The 22,716-nt window shown below is 41.4% G+C and overlaps 1 protein-coding gene and 4 non-coding genes across 6 annotated transcripts in view; 3 read left to right on the top strand and 2 right to left on the bottom strand.

Moving 5' to 3' along the window:
• Positions 1-22,716, top strand: part of LOC136678961 (NACHT, LRR and PYD domains-containing protein 1b allele 2-like) — a 36,300-nt gene that overhangs the window by 5,344 nt on the left and 8,240 nt on the right. For both annotated transcript variants that reach the window (XM_066657175.1, XM_066657174.1), the window contains exons 3-11: positions 7,748-7,779; positions 15,127-15,159; positions 15,319-15,393; positions 16,485-16,517; positions 16,635-16,667; positions 17,564-17,607; positions 18,748-18,800; positions 20,069-20,286; positions 20,518-20,768. In XM_066657175.1, coding sequence (XP_066513272.1) covers positions 7,748-7,779; positions 15,127-15,159; positions 15,319-15,393; positions 16,485-16,517; positions 16,635-16,667; positions 17,564-17,607; positions 18,748-18,800; positions 20,069-20,286; positions 20,518-20,768 — 772 coding nt within the window. The remainder of the gene's footprint in view (positions 1-7,747; positions 7,780-15,126; positions 15,160-15,318; positions 15,394-16,484; positions 16,518-16,634; positions 16,668-17,563; positions 17,608-18,747; positions 18,801-20,068; positions 20,287-20,517; positions 20,769-22,716) is intronic.
• On the top strand, positions 11,779-11,868 carry trnar-ucu (transfer RNA arginine (anticodon UCU)). The gene is given in 2 exon segments: positions 11,779-11,815; positions 11,833-11,868. It is a non-coding gene; the product is annotated as a tRNA-Arg (tRNA).
• On the bottom strand, positions 13,816-13,905 carry trnar-ucu (transfer RNA arginine (anticodon UCU)). The gene is given in 2 exon segments: positions 13,816-13,851; positions 13,869-13,905. It is a non-coding gene; the product is annotated as a tRNA-Arg (tRNA).
• Positions 15,659-15,732, bottom strand: trnat-agu (transfer RNA threonine (anticodon AGU)). Its single transcript has one exon. It is a non-coding gene; the product is annotated as a tRNA-Thr (tRNA).
• On the top strand, positions 17,318-17,389 carry trnaw-cca (transfer RNA tryptophan (anticodon CCA)). Its single transcript has one exon. It is a non-coding gene; the product is annotated as a tRNA-Trp (tRNA).

Below are 22,716 nucleotides of genomic sequence, written 5' to 3'. Positions count from 1 at the left end.
GCATAAACTTCACCCACTAAACAGGCTAGACCTGATAACACTATAGTAATCAGGATAAAACATTAACCAAAAAACATTTATGTAACTTGATATGGAACCCATTCCTCCAATCAGTTGAAGGTAAAAATGAAACGGACTCTGTCTGGCTGTGTTTTCTTTCTTCTCCAGCTGCACATTTTTACAACCGTTGGAAGAAAGAGCAAATGAAAGCTTAAAAAAAACAAAACAAAAACAACCAAAAGCCAAACAAAAAAGCGTGGCCTACTTCTGCCACGAGGTAAACTTGTTCTGCCTGTGTACTATTTTTGCCATGACACACACACACACTCTCACTCTCTCTCTCTCTCTCTCTCACTCTCTCTGACATAAACTGTCTTCTCTCACAGTCTCCACTCTAAGGCTTCAGGCCTTTTCTTGTTTTCTCTTCCGCAACCTGACATGTGTGAACACATCTGAAAGTGCTGTCGACAGCAAGTCCCAGTCGAGCTGAAGCCCACGTGGTGTGTGGTGTGGTGCATTTTCAAGTCTGTGAGACAGACACCTTGACTTGTTTACTTAAACGAGACACAATCACTCACACTCGACCCTCTGATCACCAGCTGACGCGGAGCGTGAAAGCAGTCGTTTGTGCACAAACGTCCTGTTACGTGAGATGGAGTCGATAAGCCAAGGCCTGTCTGAAGTTGCTTGTTTGGTTTTTTGCACTGGAGCTTATAAAACAAGTACTTTTAGTGCTTATTATTGGCTTGTCTTGTGCTTAAATCATCACACACTCACCTCAATGTGCTAAGTCACTTTTAAATGGCTTGCCTGAAACTTTAATACAGCTGCAGAAGCTAATTCAACTCATACTTAGTCACTTATACCTTCTTTGTGATTGATTTTATTTTGTTTTGATGAGGTGCTCTGTGATTAGGTCACAGCACATTATTCGTATCTTCAGCCTTTTATTATAGACCAAATAACATGAAATTAAGAAGAATAGAGTCATTCTGACCACTTTAGTTGTTGTAGCTACCACTTTAGTTGTTGTAGCTACCACTTTAGTTGTTGTAGCTACCACTTTAGTTGTTATAGCTACCACTTTAGTTGTTGTAGCTACCACTTTGTTGTAGCTACCACTTTAATTGTTGTAGCTACCACTTTAATTGTTGTAGCTACCACTTTAGTTGTTGTGTCTACCACTTTGTTGTAGCTACCACTTTAATTGTTGTAGCTACCACTTTAGTTGTTGTGTCTACCAGTTTGTTGCAGCTACCACTTTAGTTGTTGTAGCTACCACTTTAATTGTTGTAGCTACAACTTTAGTTGTTGTGTCTACCACTTTAGTTGTTGTGGCTACCACTTTGTTGTAGCTACCACTTTAATTGTTGTAGCTACCATTTTAATTGTTGTAGCTACCACTTTAGTTGTTGTGGCTACCACTTTATTTGTTATAGCTACCACTTTATTTGTTATAGCTACCACTTTAGTTGTTGTAGCTACCACTTTAGTTGTTGTAGCTACCACTTTGTTGTAGCTACCACTTTAATTGTTGTAGCTACCACTTTAGTTGTTGTGTCTACCACTTTGTTGTAGCTACCACTTTAGTTGTTGTAGCTACCACTTTAGTTGTTGTGTCTACCACTTTGTTGCAGCTACCTCTTTAGTTGTTGTAGCTACCACTTTAATTGTTGTAGCTACTACTTTAGTTGTTGTGTCTACCACTTTGTTGTAGCTACCACTTTAGTTGTTGTAGCTACCACTTTAGTTGTTGTGTCTACCACTTTGTTGCAGCTATCACTTTAATTGTTGTAGCTATAACTTTAGTTGTTGTGTCTACAACTTTAGTTGTTGTGTCTACCACTTTGTTGTAGCTACCACTTTAATTGTTGTAGCTACCACTTTAATTGTTGTAGCTACCACTTTAGTTGTTGTGTCTACCACTTTAATTGTTGTAGCTACCACTTTAGTTGTTGTGTCTACCAGTTTGTTGCAGCTACCACTTTAGTTGTTGTAGCTACCACTTTAATTGTTGTAGCTACAACTTTAGTTGTTGTGTCTACCACTTTAGTTGTTGTGGCTACCACTTTGTTGTAGCTACCACTTTAATTGTTGTAGCTACCATTTTAATTGTTGTAGCTACCACTTTAGTTGTTGTGGCTACCACTTTATTTGTTATAGCTACCACTTTATTTGTTATAGCTACCACTTTAGTTGTTGTAGCTACCACTTTAGTTGTTGTAGCTACCACTTTGTTGTAGCTACCACTTTAATTGTTGTAGCTACCACTTTAGTTGTTGTGTCTACCACTTTGTTGTAGCTACCACTTTAGTTGTTGTAGCTACCACTTTAGTTGTTGTGTCTACCACTTTGTTGCAGCTACCTCTTTAGTTGTTGTAGCTACCACTTTAATTGTTGTAGCTACTACTTTAGTTGTTGTGTCTACCACTTTGTTGCAGCTATCACTTTAATTGTTGTAGCTATAACTTTAGTTGTTGTGTCTACAACTTTAGTTGTTGTGTCTACCACTTTGTTGTAGCTACCACTTTAATTGTTGTAGCTACCATTTTAATTGTTGTAGCTACCACTTTAGTTGTTGTGGCTACCACTTTATTTGTTATAGCTACCACTTTAGTTGTTGTGGCTACCACTTTAGTTGTTGTGGCTACCACTTTAGTTGTTGTAGCTACCACTTTAGTTGTTGTGGCTACCTCTTTAGTTGTTATAGCTACCACTTTAGTTGTTATAGCTACCACTTTAATTGTTGTAGCTACCACTTCAATTGTTGTAGCTACCACTTTAGTTGTTGTAGCTACCACTTTAGTTGTTGTCTACCACTTTGTTGTAGATACCACTTTAATTGTTGTAGCTACCACTTTAGTTGTTGTGTCTACCACTTTAGTTGTTGTAGCTACCTAGTTGTTGTAGCTACCACTTTGTTGTACCTACCACTTTAGTTGTTGTAGCTACCACTTTAGTTGTTGTAGCTACCACTTTAGTTGTTGTGACTACCACTTTAGTTGTTGTGGCTACCACTTTAGTTGTTGTGGCTACCACTTTAGTTGTTGTGGCTACCACTTTAATTGTTGTAGCTACCACTTTAGTTGTTGTAGCTACCATTTTAATTGTTGTGACTACCACTTTAATAGTTGTAGCTACCACTTTAGTTTTTGTAGCTACCACTTTAGTTGTTGTAGCTACCATTTTAATTGTTGTGGCTACCACTTTAATTGTTGTAGCTACCACTTTAGTTGTTGTAGCTACCATTTTAATTGTTGTGGCTACCACTTTAATTGTTGTAGCTACCACTTTAGTTGTTGTAGCTACCACTTTAGTTGTTGTGGCTACCCAAAATGTTTCTGAGAGCTACATGTACTTTAACCACAGACATTATTTTAACTAAATATCAACACGTCTACCAGAGCAGGAAGCAGGGTAAGTTTGTTTCGTGGCAGAGCTGTTGCTCTGATGCTGGTTGTATTTTAAAGTGCCCTCCGGTGAATTCAGGCTTTGGCTCATTTGGTGAGGTTTAATGATCATACAGGGTTTTCAGACAATGCCCTGCCTGAGGTCAGTTCAGGTCCTCTCAGGTTGGGCCATGCAGCTGTTGTGGAAGTGGGTCAGAGCTCTGAAGCCAAGAGATATTGGCAGCACCCCACTTCCTGTTATTGTGCCTCAACTGACAGAACGAGAAGTGTGCAGATGAGAGTGTGAAAAGAAAGTTTGCCCTTCGTTTTCAGTGTATTTCACAGCTTTGTGAAGATATACACAACACAATAGAGAGAGAGAGAGAGAGAGGAGTGAGAGAGCATGAGACCTGGAGGGACTGTGAGAGTGAAGTATAGAGCGGAAACAGCTGAGTGCTCTTTATCCTCTGTTTTGTTCATCCCTCTCTCCTCCCTTGCTTTCGTAAACGGTCTGCCCTCCGGCTGTTTCCTTTCTTTTTTGTTCATGTTTCTCATTTCCTTTCCTTTCTTTTCCTTTCTGCACACTATCAAATACACATCAGGGAGTGTGTGATAAGGACTGGTTTGATGATATTTTACCTTATCTAAAATACCATATGGCTGTGGAAATTAGTAAATTAAAATAAATTCCTTAATTAATATATACATTATGCAGTGAAAAATATGTGGACAACTGTTCATTCAACATGTATTCAAAAACCATGGGAATAAAATTGGGGGTATTTCTCTTCCACATTGCATAATACTTCATTATGTTAAATTGAGTGTGCTGTTGATTTACCAAATCCATATGACAAAACGGGGGTGGAATGGTGGTGCAGCAGATAGTGTCGCAGTCACACAGCACAAGGTACCTGGAGGTTGTGGATCCAACTCCCACTCCACTGTCTGTGAGGAATGTGGTGTGTTCTCCCTGTGTCTGCGTGGGTTTCCTCCGGGTGACTGTCTGTGAGGAGTGTGGTGTGTTCTCCCTGTGTCCACGTGGGTTTCCTCCGGGTGACTGTCTGTGAGGAGTGTGGTGTGTTCTCCCTGTGTCTGCGTGGGTTTCCTCCGGGTGACTGTCTGTGAGGAGTGTGGTGTGTTCTCTCTGTGTCTGCATGGGTTTCCTCCGGGTGACTGTCTGTGAGGAGTGTGGTGTGTTCTCCCTGTGTCTGCGTGGGTTTCCTCCGGGTGACTGTCTGTGAGGAGTGTGGTGTGTTCTCCCTGCGTCTGCGTGGGTTTCCTCCGGGTGACTGTCTGTGAGGAGTGTGGTGTGTTCTCCCTGCGTCTGCGTGGGTTTCCTCCGGGTGACTGTCTGTGAGGAGTGTGGTGGGTTCTCCCTGTGTCTGTGTGGGTTTCCTCCGGGTGACTGTCTGTGAGGAGTGTGGTGTGTTCTCCCTGTGTCTGTGTGGGTTTCCTCCGGGTGACTGTCTGTGAGGAGTGTGGTGTGTTCTCCCTGCGTCTGCGTGGGTTTCCTCCGGGTGACTGTCTGTGAGGAGTGTGGTGTGTTCTCCCTGCGTCTGCGTGGGTTTCCTCCGGGTGACTGTCTGTGAGGAGTGTGGTGTGTTCTCCCTGCGTCTGCGTGGGTTTCCTCCGGGTGACTGTCTGTGAGGAGTGTGGTGGGTTCTCCCTGTGTCTGTGTGGGTTTCCTCCGGGTGACTGTCTGTGAGGAGTGTGGTGTGTTCTCTCTGTGTCTGCATGGGTTTCCTCCCACAGTCCAAAAACACACGTTGGTCGGTGGATTGGTGACTCAAAAAGTGTCCACAGGTTTGTGTGAATGTGTCTTCTTGCCTTGCGCCTAGTGATTCCATGTAGGCTCCACCAAGCTCCACCGGACCCACCAAAGAAAACTGCATATGGATTTAATTTGTGGGGAGATCATCTCCATGGAAACATTGCAGCTGCATTTTTTGTCCTGTGCACAGATGTAGGTGGGTATATAAAGATGGAGAGCATGTGTAAGCTGTTTCTAGAGAGATGTCGATTCTTTAATCAGTTTGAGGTTTACCATTTTCCCTGCGTGGCTGACACACCCAACAGACTGATACTGTTCAACCAGTGGTGTCCAGAACTCATCCAGAACTGAGAATGAAGAATTTGAGATTTAACCCCTAGCACTGTGGGTTGGGTTCTGTGATAATTAATACGTAACTGTATTTTGCAGATGTACATTGGGAACATATATTTTTGGGACAGGGTTTTTCAGTCACTCTGGCGGTCCGTATTCTGGGAGATTAATTGGTTTGTAATGTGCTGTAAGTTGACCTGGGTCATTGAAATCCAACAAAACATTTGACTCAGGAAAATTAGTAGTAAACATGTAGTGTTTTCATTCATTCATTCAGTCATTCATTCATTGTCTGTAAGCACGTGTCACGTTCACGTTTGCAGTGTGTTCGTAGCCTACCCGGTATCTCTGGGCACAAGGCAGGAACACACCCAGCAGGGGGTGCCAGTCCTTCATCAGGTGACACACACTCACACATTCACTCACACCTATGGACACTTTTGAGTCGCCAATCCATGTACCAACGTGTGTTTTTACACCTGGAGCACCCAGAGGAAACCCATGCAGACACAGGGAGAATGTTTAACATTTATAGTTTATTAAAAACCATGATAAAATGATTGTTTTATGCGGTATATGACATATATGAGCTTTCATGCTTTGAGGAGGACACGGCTGAGGAATGAAGACTGAATCTTATTGCCATATTTAAGAAGCAAGTTTACACTAATTAGCAGCAGAAGACTAATTAGACCATTTAATTGTTGTAGCTACCACTTTAGTTGTTGTGTCTACCACTTTAGTTGTTGTAGCTACCATTTTAATTGTTGTAGCTACCACTTTAATTGTTGTAGCTACCATTTTAATTGTTGTAGCTACCACTTTAGTTGTTGTGTCTACCACTTTAGTTGATGTAGCTACCACTTTAGTTGTTGTAGCTACCACTTTAGTTGTTGTAGCTACCACTTTAGTTGTTGTGTCTACCACTTTAGTTGTTGTAGCTACCACTTTAGTTGTTGTAGCTACCATTTTAATTGTTGTAGCTACCACTTTAATTGTTGTAGCTACCACTTTAATTGTTGTAGCTACCACTTTAGTTGTTGTAGCTACCACTTTAGTTGATGTAGCTACCACTTTAGTTGTTGTAGCTACCACTTTAGTTGTTGTGTCTACCACTTTAGTTGTTGTAGCTACCATTTTAATTGTTGTAGCTACCACTTTAGTTGTTATAGCTACCACTTTAATTATTGTAGCTACCACTTTAGTTGTTGTGTGTACCACTTTGTTGTAGATACCAATTTAATTGTTGTAGCTACCACTTTAGTTGTTGTGGCTACCACTTTAGTTGTTGTGGCTACCACTTTAGTTGTTGTGGCTACCACTTTAATTATTGTAGCTACCACTTTAGTTGTTGTGTCTACCACTTTGTTGTAGATACCAATTTAATTGTTGTAGCTACCACTTTAGTTGTTGTAGCTACCACTTTAGTTGTTGTGGCTACCACTTTAGTTGTTGTGGCTACCACTTTAATTATTGTAGCTACCACTTTAGTTGTTAGTAAATTGTTTTTGCATGTAATTGTAGACGGTATGTAGCAGTTTGCCCTAAAGATTGACGTCACAAGGCTGGGATCCCTTCTGAGTTCTTGTCACATCCAGAAATAACTGTCCTCCTTTCACGAGCGACCGTGGTTGTAGTTTAAATATTAGCTGTGACTGGCTGGTGTTTGGCCAGGATGTGGGCTGGGCATTGACATTCAGGACTTTATTTTATTTTGCACAAATTAATTCAGTATCCAAGTTTCAAACATTTAATTTAAAACGAAATATCAATGTCCACGACGGTACACCCTCAGAAAAACTCTCACTGCCATGGCACCCTCCTGGACACATTATTCAGTACTTTGAGTTAAAGAAGTTAAATGTACTATATCCTATATTAATTGTGTGTCCCATTTCATCTCCAGGATGTATGCAGCTCAATAATAAAAGCTTATAAATATTCACATCAATTGAATTTACATTTAGGGAACACAACTAGTCATTCAAAGCAGTCTTGTACCTTTAAAGGTGCCTGTACAGTGCCTTTGTTTCTGACTGTATTTTCAGCCTTGAAGGCCACGGCGTTCGTTTCTGGTTTGTACAAACTTCACTGTACATTGAAAGAAGTATTACTCCAAAATCAGCATCAGATTCATCAGTATTGGGTTGGAAAGTGTTGAATGAGGTGTGTCAGAGCAGGGAAACTCATGGAATACACTGTTTAATGCCTTCTATGTCCAGTGAACTTACGCTTGAATTTCTCTTTACAGAAATGGAGAAATCCCCCCCTCAGATCTGAAAGGTAAGGCATGTTTACAATGCAGCAGCTCGGTTTGTCCAGCAGAGAGCGCTGTAAGCTCAATTATACACTCAAATCCATCTCAATTTGGAGTCTGAATTTTAGGTCTACACCATTCATACCATTTAAACACTTTGATTGAAGTAGCGCTTCTGAAAAATAACCCTGACGCTCTAGTTTTCTTGGATCTGTGGGTTTATGGTTTTTGACCTCTGGTCATATGACTTATAAACGTCTGATTAAAATGCAATACACGTGAGATTACTTCTAAACACAGACATGCGGAAACATTGATTTAATGTCACTGTCTCCTACCAGAAAAAAACAATACGTGTCAATTTCCATTTAAAGAATAAAATGCTGAATTCGTGTCAGAATTGAACACAAACCTCATAAAAATGCAATCATCCATCCATCCATTATCCACCGCTTATCCGGGGGAAGCAGTCGGAGCAAAGAAACCCAGACCTCCCTCTCCCCAGCCACCGCCTCCAGCTCCTCCGGGGGTATACAGAGGCGTTCTCAGGCCAGTCGAGACATGTGGTCTCTCCAGCGTGTTCTTGGTCTGCCCCGGGGCCTCCTCCCTTTTGGACATACCCGGAACACCTCTCCAGGAAGGCGTCCAGGAGGCATCCCAACCACCTCAACTGGCTCCTCTCAACGTGGAGGAGCAGCGGCTCCACTCCGAGTCTCTCGCGGACGTCCGAGCTCCTAACCCTGTCTCTAAGGGAGAGTCCAGACACCCTGCGGAGAAAACTCATTTCAGCCGCTTGTACCCGCGATCTCGTTCTTTCGGTCACTACCCAAAGCTCGTGACCATAGGTGAGGGTCGGGACGTAGATCGAATGGTAAATCGAGAGCTTTGCTTTTCTGCTCAGCTCTCTCTTCACCACAACGGACCGGTACCGAGCCCGCATTACTGCTGACGCTGCACCGATCCGCCTGTCAATCTCACGCTCCACCTTTCCCTCACTCGTGGACAAGACCCCGAGGTATTTAAACTCCTCCACTTGAGGCAGGATCTCACTTCCAACCTGGAGAGAGCACTCCAACCCCTTTCCGACTGAGTACCAGGGACTCGGACTTGGAGGTACTGATCCTCATCCCTACCGCTTCACACTCGGCTGCAAACTGGACGTCCGGGCTCGATGAAGCCAACAAGACCACATCATCCGCAAAAAGCAGACATGGAATCCTCAGACCACCGAACCAATCAGCTCAACTGTATTGTATTCCAATGTGTGGCACTGTGAAAGAGCCAAAGCAAAATATAAAGCAGGGATTACATTTCAGCTGAGAGCAGTGCTGTATTCGTGCCACGTTTTGAAAAACCATCACTATCCGATCACAGTCCTCTACCGAATCTGGGGCGTGGTTCTTCAAGGGTTCTTTAATAAAGGCCGTAGTTCATGGATGCCGTTGTGTACTGGTTACATTTCGAGGTGACTGTATCCAATTTTGACACTAATTCGGGATGTAACTCGTGTATTGTTTTTTAGTAAAGAGTTCAAGCGACGTGAAAACAGTGTAATAGCTTTTAACTTTGGCATGTATTCTTCACGTTAGTTTGGAAAAGGAATCACAAGTGACTGCTTTTCATTTTGGCACTGATTCCTCTCCATACTCCAGCTACACTTCTGGAGGTCAGAAATAAAAAGTAGTAATATGAATGAACAAGAACTGCTTTGTTTGGTTTTATCTTGTTGTTATTTTTTAATGAACAAAGTTATTCAAGGTTTATCAGGTCCCTTTATCAGTTTCAATACAGTCAGATCCTCACAGCAATGCGGATGTCTGTTAAAACTGTGTATTATTCCTCAGATAGGGGTTTTACTTCAAACTTCTATTAAATCACAGTATATTTATTAATTAACCGAAAGCAACATGACATCACCATCCACCAACAACCTCTTGGCTTTGTCCGTATTAATATTTTTTAATATTTTTAGCAGTGATCTGATGGCCGAGCACTCAGTCAGTGACATATGCTGTGAATAATGAATATTGAATAATGAAACTATTAAAAATGGGTTTAAAGATCAAGTCATTGTCATTGTTTATATTGTAATAAATACCGATATTGAATTATCGTCCAGCCCTGACTGTATGTGTCTGTTATGGATTAATGGGTTGGGTTTTCAGAACAAACACCACATGGAGGTGGAGCCCTGTTATTGTGGTGCTTTTGAAGAAAGTGGGACATGTTTGAAAGGTTAAAAGTGGTTTCTTTTTAGCCAATCGACCACAGCGGCTTGATGAATTCTGGTGCACTTCTTCGTGAATGAATTCCTTTGTGAATGGTGTTCACCACCAGAGTGAAATTGGTCTGAACCCAGAGATCACTGTTCTTTTGACTTAAAAGTAAAAGGCATTCTCATTTCCCAAACGGAGGGTTCTCAGATTAGTGTATAAGGACGGGGGACTGGACACAGATGAGCTCATGAAGAGCGAGATTAGTCGAGTAACCATACAGTGGACTGTTCTTACTAACCTGGCCAGAGAAAAATGGGACAGCTGTGTGTGTGTATCACTGCACAGTAATAACAACCCTGGGGAGGAATGAGTGAGACAAGGATGGTTTCCTGGATTCTATCTTTTTGAAGTGTAAAGAAACTAATTTTAAGAAATACACTGTATGTCCTGATTTTTGTGAAGACTACTTCGTCCAGTGTGGCTCCTGAAATGAATAGAACAGCCTCTAGCCTTCTGCAAAGGGTTTAAAGGCTAAGCACCACTTAATGGACCTCCATGAATATTCCACATTATTGTAGTTACTGACAGATATAAGTATGAATTAAAATGAAAATAGCAGCTTAATTTGCTTTAAAACTGACAATTTTATTAAATTGACAGAAAAACCCGAGCTCGCTACGGAAATTCTTGAACGCGACCGTGACGTCACTGGTGGACAACAGCTGAACAACGCCGCGGTAAAACACCGTTATGACTGACTGTTATGACAGTATCTAGCTAAATAACCAACATTATTCATGACAATAGCCTAGCAATAAGCTAAACTCAAATGTAGAGGTACCGTTATTCTTGTAAATGTGATCGAAGTCGAACTCGAATTCCTCCGACACTATAAACCTCCGTAATGCAGCTACGTAGCCGAGTATAATCTGAGACACCGAGTTTAGCGAGTCAAGCTAACGTTAACTAACACCAACTAAAACAGGCGAAGTGAGTGTCCTCACCCTGTTTACCTCCATGTTACAGAGGCTCTTGAACACCTTTCGTTGGTGTCCTTACATGCCCATATTGTTGGACAAGCGCCAGTGAAATGAGCTACAGATAACGGAGTGAGCGGATGGTCCTTTCCAAAGTGCCCGTTTAAAGTGGACAAATTTAGTCCATTTTCTGGATATTTTGGGATCTTTGGGCCATTTGTTCACAGATGTCCCACTGTACATTGAATGACTGCAGCCAAAAACAACACACCTTTTCCTCATTTTGCATTAAATTAAGTGCAGCTTCTAGAGTTGTTGTCCACCATCTACGTATTTATTTGTTTGACACTTTCATATCGCTGCTGCTTAGCCTTTAAGATTGATGTTGGATCATTTCTGTGAGGATTTGATAGCAAGAAGTTTTATGAGGTCTGGTTGTAATGAATCAGATCATTAGTTCTTGATCACAAACACCAATCTTAACTCATCCTAAAAGTTTTGGAAAGGATTGGATAGGAGTTTCACTGCTCCACAGCCCAGTGTTGGGGGCTGGGGAGCTTTATGACATGTGGCATTGGGCATGGTTACCTTCAGTGGAGAAGAAGATGGTTACAAGCTGGCAGTGCAATCAACACACCAAATCTGACCACATTACAAAAGCTGTTATCAGTTATTAGAAGTGGTTACTGCAGTTTTTTCAACTTACACTCTACAAGAACATTCCCACACCCAGCAAAACATCCACCCCCACCCCAGTTCTGTTTAATTCTGCCTCACCCACCCTCCCCCTTCTTTTCAGGGAAATCCTTTTGTATGACTCTGCATGTGTGAGGGCTCTGTGGCGCAATGGATAGCGCATTGGACTTCTAGCTGCTTGAGTGAGGCCATTCAAAGGTTGTGGGTTCGAGTCCCACCAGAGTCGTTCTTTTTCACTCACCGCGAAAGTGTGTCTGTGGTGTGGAAATCTGTGTCAGGGCAGTTACCTTCATACTGTTGTTGCTTGACTAAACTCATGACTCTTTAGATTTCCGATGCTAGGACTCAAATGACTCAAATAAGTTCCTGAAGGTCTCGGTAATGATCTGAAATACCTGTGTTCGATTACAGAAAACAGAACTGTTTCCAGAACAGTTGGAAAGCAGTGTTTTCCAGGACGCACATGCTGTTACTGACATGAGTCTGGATTTTTAAATTAAAACGTTATAATAATGCGTTATGTTTATATATCACTTTTTAATTCCTCAAAGATGCTTACAGTAGTCAATGTATAATAAACATTGAAGTATATTATAAGGGAGAAAATATATTTTTTGAGGTTTTATTTTAATTTTGAGAATTGAAAACTGAGAGATATAGGAAAATGAATCTGTTACTTTAGAATATGTTTTAATTATATTGTATATCATTAATTTAGAAATGTATGGAAGCCTGTTTCCACCACATAAAATAATACAAAAAAGGCCCCAGTTTTTATTTTTCATTAATATGCAAGTTGCTATCTCAATATTTCGAGATACTATCTCATTACTTTAAAATACTAAGTCAATATGTTGAGATTGTATACTATCTCAATATATTGGCATATCTAAAATAATGAGATACTGTCTTAAAATAATAAGTTAGTATCTCAATATATTGACTTAGTATCTCAAAATAATGAGTTAGTATCTCAGTATATTGACTTAGTGTCTCAAAATAATGAGTTAGTATCTCAGTATATTGACTTAGTGTCTCAAAATAATGAGTTAGTATCTCAATATATTGACTTAGTATCTCAAAATAATGAGATAGTATCTCGAAATATTGAGATAGCAGAAAAATAAAAATTAGTGTCTTTTTTATTATTTTATGCGGCTTCCATAGAAATGTATATATTTCTGAAGCTTGCTATTTGGAGTAGATTGATTCAGTGAATCAAATAGCGCGTTCCATTAGATTGATTCAGTGAATCAAATAGCGCGTTCCATTAGATTGATTCAGTGAATCAAATAGCGAGTTCCATTAAATTGATACAGTGAATCAAATAGCGCGTTCTATTAGATTGATTCAGTGAATCAAATAGCGCGTTGAGCCGCGCGCTTCACTCAACTCGAGCACAGAGGAAGCAGTAGTGTAGATGTGTGTCTACAACCCACGTTATAAATCCCTTCTCTGCAAAACAAGTAACACCAGCAACTTAAACACCCTGAGCTCTACAGAGAGGTGATCAGTGTACAGCTAATGCTCATATTATAAATGTTGTAGTTAGTAGTCATAGACTATTTTCTTTTGCAAAGAGACTATACAGCCTGTAGTATACGTCATTTTGTCTTAGAACCTTAAAACCTTATTTTCCATTTCAACTACTCTTTAACTATTTGAATATCATTAACATTTAACATTGAGTAGAACATCACTGACTCTTCTTTCTGTAAAATCTGTCCAAGTTTATCAACTGACCTCAACATTTGACTGAATTCAGACTGAAAGACTAATGTGTAGCAGATTTGTTTTTGGATTTTCGGTATTGAGAATCCTGCTGCTAGGAATCGCTATGGAGTTAGAAAAGTGTGTAATAATTCGATCAAAATTTAAATAAATAAAACATGGGTTGTATAGATTAAATATTAAACAATGGCTTTGTTAAACGGGTTTGAGGCTCTATTTCCTACATCACACAGAGCTGGTATAAGGGCTAATCTCCAAACTGTTGTACATCCAAACACGATTAATTTTGGAGTTAAACTAGTCATCAAATCCCCAACGTCTCAAAATACATATCACAATGTTTCTAGGCGATCCTGTAATTAGTGAATTAAGTTAAGCACAAATAAATGATGAGAAAATGCCTTATTGAGGCACTCTAACTCTAGGAAATTGCAGAAATGAACGACTCTGGTGGGACTCGAACCCACAACCTTTGAATTGCCTCACTCATGCAGCTAGAAGTCCAATGCGCTATCCATTGCGCCACAGAGCCACTGTAGACACCGGCACTGTCCCTGAGTGTTAGCCCGTGGAAAGATACTAATGCACACTCAGTATAATCTTTGTATAATCTCCACAGAATGTTATGAGGCCCTCTGAGCACCTAACACTTCCAGTCTAAATCTATTGAGTGAGATCTGGAAACTACCCTGGAGACGTAGAAATGCTTTGGTTCATCTCCATCACTCAGTTACTGATTCTTAGTTCCACTCTAATCTCATGGCTCCTTCTGTGATTCACACAGTCATTGTGGGTTGTGGTGGAGATAGTACTTTAGATATGAACCAATTTTGTGCTTGAAGAGTACGGTAATGACTCTACTGTAACAGTAACGTCTTTCACTGGGCAGCTTTCTGTAGAACATGGCAATACCCCAGCGGTGCCTGGGAAAGCCGTTTTGATTGAATTTACCATCATTTGTATAACACTGCACTGTCATTGCTGCATAAAAACCTTTTATTCTGACCTCTGTTTCTTGGGCATTGTGTTATTTTTAGGAATATATCTGGTTACATTATCATTTCAAGTCTTTGCAAAATGCTTGTTTTGGAGATGGTTTTTGTTCCATGAGCAATGATATGGAGCAGTAAATAATTGTGTATGTCTTCATTTTTCAAAAAGACCTCACTTACAGGAGCCCTAAGATGATTGGGATACATATTTACAAGTAAAATTAACTGTCAAACCTGGACTTTTATTTTAAACGGATCATCACAGTACTATGCTGCATGTACAATTCATAATTAGGGTTGTACATAGGGCTGGACAATAATTCAATATCAATATATATCACAATATAAAATGTTTCAATAACAATGATATGATTTTTATACACATTTTCAATATTTCAATATACATTACTTACCACATTTGTCACCGACTAATCGTTGTCGTCAGTTCAGGACACACTTAATTAACGACTTAGTTTACAAGTAATAATACTGACTAAGCCAAGAGGTTTATGTTTGATGGTGATGCCATGTTTCTTGTTTGTTTTTGGTAGTTTTTCAGTGGATTATAAACGCTTCATATCAATATTGGAATTATTTAATATTGACAAAAATTAAGAAATATATCGTGAAGTTTTCAAAATATTTAACTGATGGCAGGTCCCTGCAATAAACAGTGACAAATGTAAATGTAAATAATGTATATTTGCTACTGAATCTAAAGTGAAGTCAATATTTTGTTTCTCTGTTCTCTCTTTAAACAGGTAGTGAGATTGAAAATGGAAATGCAAGCTCAGGTACGGTCTCCAGTCCGTTAGATTGTTGAAGCAGATATAAAACCATTGTTCTTTAGTTATTGTGAGACTGAAACCGTGTGAAATTATGATGGGTATGATGATAAACCTCATTTAAGAACAGGCGGGTGTTCTCAAGGCTTTATCTGGTTTTGTTTACAGACAGCGCAGAATCATCTTCTGGTGAGAGCTCAGAGGAAGATGCTGAGGAAGTGGAGGAAGAGGAAAGAGAGTCGGGTTAGTAGGAAGAGGCTCCATATCTTCTCGTTGAAGAGCTGGTTTCTTGCATCCTTCTCCATCCAGTGCCATTGGGATGAGTCAGACTGGTCTTTATGATCCAAAACTGGTGTACATTGCTTTTTTTCAGCATAGTAAGCTACCATGTATTATTCATATTTCAGATACCATCTATTCTTCTTAGAGAGGGTCTCTTGCTTGTTCTTTTACGCTCATATTTTAGTTGTTCTCAGTCTGATTCAAGAAATTCACAAGCTGCAATATAAGGCACCGCTGGGATTCGAACCCAGGATCTCCTGTTTACTAGACAGGCGCTTTAACCAACTAAGCCACGGCGCCACACCTGTCTGTGGCACTTCAGCTTTAAAAATGACTGGAACATGTGCTCCGGTCTTTCACTGGGAGTCGAAGGGTGGAGACGCCTGTGACAGCAGGACAAACAAGTTTCTGTTTGCTTTTGCTCTGCCCGTGAAAACGCATCCACATTGAGCTTTAAACAACCGAACGGTTTGATTTTTCCAGATTGGAAAACTAGCCCCCCAACCCCCACTGACACACACTGGTCGAGATGTAAATGGCCACTGTGTGTATGCAACGGTCGGCTCCAATCATCTCATTAGTCCAGGATTTTAATTGTGTATTATTAACTGGCTGCAAAATAAAATAAGAGCTTCTGTCCTTTTCTGCTCATATGAACAGAACACACGCTCCTGCCCTTGGGGGGATTTCTCTCATCAAGGGGTCCATCAGCTGCCCTTCGTTCCTGACACTGATGTTTACTCTTTATTATAGAAAAAAGAAAATGCCATGAAAATAAGTCCGCCTAGGTACAATTGGTTTATTTTCTTTACTGCAGAAAGTACACAAATAGTTTTGGCGTAATGTGGGGATCTGGGGATCTAAATCTGTTCTCACTGCTTTAAAACATATTCAGATATGCTCATAGTTTTTAATATACGTTAAATAGACTTCTGTGTTATTAGAATTAGAGCATGTGGTAAAGTAGTTGTTAGAAATGAAGTGGGAAGTGTACGTTGCTGTAGACGTGTGTATGTTTTTGCTCATTCCTGTGTTTTTCCGTTCTCTTACAGAAAATGAGTCATGTGACAAGGAATTAAATCGGGGTGAGAACAAAATACCCTTATACGTCACGTTGACTTTAGTCTTTATTTTTATGATCACAGTTACACTGGAAGTTTGATCACATTTAACAGAGTCACTGTGTTTTTCTCCCCATCCAGAATCAGACGAGGAGCCCAGAGCCACAAGTGAGGGTAAATATAAGGAAATCAGATCACCCCTGGTCAAATGTAAACAAATATGTCTATATTTTTGGGGCCTAAGATCACACATGAGTCTAAAGTCACCATGCTCAATGCCAAGCATGAGCTGGAAGGCTATAAAGTCGCCCAGGTATTGAAGTGTAGAGCAGGGAAAGGTTGTTTGTAGAGATACGCTGCTCCACCCAGTACACATCAGAACCTGATTTCACTTGTGTCCTTGTGGCCGAATGCCATCAAATCTTTACATCAGTATTCCAGCGTATAGTGTAAAACGTTCTCAGAAGAGTAGAATCTGTTCCTGCAGCAGAGGAGAACAAACTCCCTGTTATTACCCTTCTTTTCATAATAAAGCTTGGACAGTCCCGTAAAGTTTTCAACATGTAGAATACAAGTTTTCTAGGAGAGTATAAGTGTGTACATACTGTTGAAAAACTATGGCCCATTTTGTATTTTGTGTAATCATTTTCATTAATAAGTTAGGGCTAAAAAAAATCACAAAAAAACGAATCAATATAAAGTAAAACTAATGGTCTCTGAATGTTTGAGTTAATAATTCCACGCTGTTGGAGTTGTGAAGTGAGGAGTTGTAGCCGGTATGTCGTAAAGCTCTTGTGAGTTCCTGGGAACACAGCAGCTGTGCCGACCTCGTGGCGCAACGGTAGCGCGTCTGACTCCAGATCAGAAGGTTGCGTGTTCAAATCACGTCGGGGTCAAGCCTCACCTTTTAACCTTCTCTTTGAGACACGAGCCTTCAATAAAACGCTAGAATGGTGGAGAACACAGGGAGATTTGGCGGGGCTCTGTTTGGAGAATGTGCTGTTGCTCATGTTCTGATAACAGCACTGTTACTCTGATAGTTATGTTTCCGTTGTCCTGTGTGTTTTTAGGAAATCCACTGAAGCACTGCTGTGAAAAGTGTGAAGGTCTCCAGGTGTGTATGTCGTTTTAAAGTTTTTGTAAGTTGTTGTTTATTTCTGTTCGTTTATCTAGTTCATTTGTAAATCATTGTATGTAATAAGAAGGATGCTTGACGATACAAGAATCATATCAGTACTAGCAGAGAACTTCTTAGAACAGATATACCTGGACTGATATTTATTTAAATCATAATGGATCATGAATTGAGTGTACTACACAATACTAGGTGTCTGCAATATATTTATTTTACTGCCTTTAAAACCGTAACAAAACAAATGACCAAACAAACTATGCTTTTTTTCTGTCTAGATCTAATTCTTTCTTAAATTGAACGTATTTTGACAAACTCCAGTGTCCAGTGCTTGCGCCCAAACATATATATATCTGCAGTCCCTCCCCAACCACAGACTTGGAAACAATACAACATAGGCCCTTTTTGGTGGACTGACTAAATCAGAGAACACAGGATTCAACAAAACGTTCAGTTCTGGCTCCCTTTCTGACGTTAGGAGCAGGAGTAACTGAATAACTTCACCCACAGCCCCAGACCTGCCTATGGAAGGCTGCATAGAAGGGGTTAAATCATGTAAAACGTACTCACTGAGAGCAGAGGGATAAGAATCTCATGCAAACATGAGTGCTTTTGTCCATTCGTTCCTCGCTGCTTTGCTCTGAACAGAGAATCACTCATTGGTCATTTTTAAAGAAACAGGTGCTGAAAGTAGTGAAAGTAGTGAAAGTGGTGAACAGGGCTGTTTTAGAGAGGGGCGAAATTCCTTGTGGTATTTTGAGCAAAACAGGTCATATTTCAATAAGACCATAAGAGTGAACTGTTTATTTTTTAAAGGTTCATTTGTCTGTATAATTAATGGCAGGCATGAAATAATGCAAAATATTGGATATCAGCGTCAGCCCATGATTCACACAGTAGTGCATCCTTATGTAGAACTGCCAGTCTGGCTCATATAATGATGTAAGTCTTCACATGCTCAGTAGAGGGATGAGCAGGTTTAGTAATGCAGCAGATGGTAAATGGTGATTAAACAGAATCAGATGGTATTGATATGATCAGATTTTATAGGTGTGTAGATTGTGTAATTTGTTGAGGAATGTAGTTTTTGCCTTGAAACGGTGTTGATTTGTTTTTTTACAGAGGCCTTGCTATGATCTTGTGACACCCAGAAAAATCTCTAGAGACAGACTAATGTGAGTCCCCCTCTCAACTGCTTCTTCCGTCTTTGTACTATACTGGTGCATGTTTGGTACAAACAGTGTAAATGTATCCTCAGAGGTACAATATTAAATCTATACTTTTCCCAGTTAAAGGGAAAAGTAGATATTCCATGGGACCATGTCATTCTCTTTTGAAATAGCAGAAATACAAAAGAAAAAGTTACTAAGAGTAATGCCTCCTAACTTAAAGGCTCCTGAAGGTGTAGTGATGAGGATTCTACCTCTGTGACATGATGGCCTCATCCATCCATCCATCCATCCATTATCTGTAACAGCTTATCCAATTCAGGGTCACAGTGGGTCCAGAGCCTACCTGGAATCATTGGGCGCAAGGCGGGAATACACCCTGGAGGGGGCGCCAGTCCTTCACAGGGCAACACAGACACACACACACATTCACTTACACACTCACACCTACAGACACTTTTGAGTCTTCAATCCACCGACCAACGTGTGTTTTTGACTGTGGGAAGAAGCCGGAGCACCCAGAGGAAACCCACGCAGACACAGGGAGAACACACCAACTCCTCACAGACAGTCACCCGGAGGAAACCCACGCAGACACAGGGAGAACACACCACACTCCTCACAGACAGTCACCCGGAGGAAACGCACACAGACACAGGGAGAACACACCACACTCCTCACAGACAGTCACCCGGAGGAAACCCACGCAGACACAGGGAGAACACACCACACTCCTCACAGACAGTCACCCGGAGGAAACCCACACAGACACAGGGAGAACACACCACACTCCTCACGGACAGTCACCCGGAGGAAACGCACACAGACACAGGGAGAACACACCACACTCCTCACAGACAGTCACCCGGAGGAAACCCACGCAGACACAGGGAGAACACACCACACTCCTCACAGACAGTCACCCGGAGCGGGAATCCAACCCGCAACCTCCAGGTCCCTGGAGCTGTGTGACTGCGACACCTACCTGCTGCACCTCCGTGCCTCATGGGCTCATCAGTTTAGTTTTATTTTTAATGACAGTGTGGCTGTAAGAGTGGTACCTCTGAGAGGGTTTGATACCCAACTCGGGCAGGAGGACCAAGCTGTACCTATGATAGTCCATGGGCAAGACTCCAAAGTCTGCATCCGCCTTTTTTCTAGTATGATTGAAATGGAAGTGGCTCTGGATAAGAGCATCTGCAATGATGCCATGTAAATTTGATGAGCAGAAATTGTGTTGACTTGACCTTGACCTCTGTGTGTTTTCTCTACAGGCTGATGCTGGAGGACGAGGGCATTTACGAATGCTCAGAAACAGGCCTGGTTTTTGAGGTCTCTCAGAAAGTGTGCATTCGTTACTGCATCCTGTCCTGGAGCAAGTATGGGACGTACCTGAATGAATCCTGGAAGTTCGCAGGGCCCATTTTTGATGTGGAGTGCGACCCAACCATCCTCAAGTCTATCCAGTTCCCTCACTCTCTCTGCCTCGCAGGTACACACTGATCAGTCACAGACTACTGTACATTCTGAAGGAGTTATTTATTATTAAATTATATGAGAGTTCCTGAAAGAAGCTGATAAAACAAGTTATTGTTCCAGAATAAATATATTTCTCTATTTTTGTTACTTCTGTAAAACATTAGTATTTAAAAATAGACTTTTTTTGCAGTTGTAACATCGTTATTCTTACAGGAAATGTTCTGTTTGCTTCTGTGGATTTTAGACCACGACAATGAGGTGAAATTTAGCGTTCTTCACGTGAAGAATAATCAGGGTCTTATTGAGCCTTCGGTGGACCACTCCCGGAACCACATTAAATGGAGCGTATCCTCCCTGTCCCCTGTTGGCCCCATCGTTCAGACGTCTAAACCTGCAGAGCACCACGGTGTCGTCCTGGTCTACAAATTAGTGGGTCAGGCCAACTCATACTCATTCAGAGTTTACCTGGCTACTAACAACCACTCCGACATCAAGGTGAGGCAGCAGGCTCTACATTAGCGTGCAGTATGGAGTGTGTAGGACACCTGCTCAGTCAGTGTTCTTTTTTTTAGGTTTATGATATTAATATATAGTTTGTCCCCCCCTTTGGCCGGCACGGTGGCTCAGCAGGTAGGTGTCGCAGTCACACAGCTCCAGGGACCTGGAGGTTGTGGGTTTGATTCCCACTCCGGGTGACTGTCTATGAGGAGTTGGTGTGTTCTCCCTGTGTCTGCGTGGGTTTCCTCTGGGTGACTGTCTGTGAGGAGTTGGTGTGTTCTCCCTGTGTCTGTGTGGGTTTCCTCCAGGTGACTGTCTGTGAGGAGTGTGGTGTGTTCTCCCTGTGTCTGCGTGGGTTTCCTCCAGGTGACTCTCTGTGAGGAGTGTGGTTTGTTCTCCCTGTGTCTGAGTGGGTTTCCTCCGGGTGACTGTCTGTGAGGAGTGTGGTGTGTTCTCCCTGTGTCTGTGTGGGTTTCCTCCGGGTGACTGTCTGTGAGGAGTGTGGTGTGTTCTCTCTGTGTCTGCGTGGGTTTCCTCCGGGTGACTGTCTGTGAGGAGTTGGTGTGTTCTCCCTGTGTCCGCGTGGGTTTCCTCCCACAGTCCAAAAACAATCGTTGGTAGGTGGATTGGCGACTCAAAAGTGTCCGTAGGTGTGAGTGAGTGTGTGTGGTGCCCCCTCCAGGGTGTATTCCCGCCTTGCGCCCAATGATTCCAGGTAGACTCTGGACCCACCGCGACCCTGAACTGGATAAGGGCTACAGATAATGAATGAATGAATGTCCCCCTCTGCCCTCCCTAACTCTTGGCTTTGAGTTTAAGTTTTAACTTTGAGTTTTAGTAAAACTTTAAACTCATCCCATTTGCTGGGGCTGTCCTCAAGCATTCAGTTATTCAGTGATTGACGCAAAAGGCACACAGCAACATTAATAAGCCAAGTCTCCAGTCTAAATTCATGATGATGTAATAGTACTACATCACTGACACTACTATGGAACATGTGATGATGACCCGATGAGTTTTAGGTCTCAAGTATAGGAGAAGTGCTACTCTTGTGGTTGTCCTCAAAGGCACTTGTCTTCACTGATGTCTGTGTCATCCATGACTGAGAGTAGGTCTGCGTGATTAATCGCTTTGTAGTTTCATTACAGAACGGTTAATGTAAGAGAGATGTTGTTTGATTGGCAGAGGAGTGGCCCGAGGAGCTGTGCGTAATGATACAGCACTGGTGCACTGGCTTAATTGGAGTTTTTTTAGACAGGAGAGACAGGAATGAGGATTGCTCTACCCCTGCTTCATATGTGGCCAATATTTACTTATTTCTGTGGTGGCGGATTACTTGGTTGACCTTTACCTGTGGGGGCAGCTGTGGCCTTGAGGTTGGAGACGTGAGCTAGAGGTCGTGGGGTCGCTGGTTAAATTGCAGGGAATGGCAAGAGAACATTAATTCATGGCTAAAGTGCCCTAACTGCTTCCTGGGCGCTGAGGTAGTTGGCAGCCTCCTGCTCCGGTTGTGTGTGTGTGTCCACTGCCCCTAGTGTGTGTGAAGGTTTGCTCACTAGTGTGTGTTCATTTTTTCTTTATAGTGCTATGAGTATATTAAAATATAGTAAGGTAAATTAAAAAACAAACGTGTTAATTAACTATGTTGTAATGCTGGCTAGTATTTAAAACACTTTTTAAATTATAAAAAAAAAAGTACACACACACACACGAGGGGGGGCACATGCTTTTAGTATAATTTTTTTTATTGTGGTGGACATGTGGTTTATTCATAATCAGAATTGTTAATAATGTTATTATAATCTGCCTGTAATTCACCTGCTAAATGTCATGAGGCTTTCATTCATTCATCCATTGTCACATTATGATGCAGCGCGCTTTCACTTGAGCGTAATTTTTTTCTGAGTTAGTCCTGTAACCACACACTGCTGCAGATGTATAATGC

The sequence above is a fragment of the Hoplias malabaricus genome, chromosome Y (genome assembly GCF_029633855.1).
Source record: "Hoplias malabaricus isolate fHopMal1 chromosome Y, fHopMal1.hap1, whole genome shotgun sequence".
NCBI classification, from domain to species: domain Eukaryota; kingdom Metazoa; phylum Chordata; class Actinopteri; order Characiformes; family Erythrinidae; genus Hoplias; species Hoplias malabaricus.
This window is presented reverse-complemented; position numbering and strand designations above follow the sequence as displayed.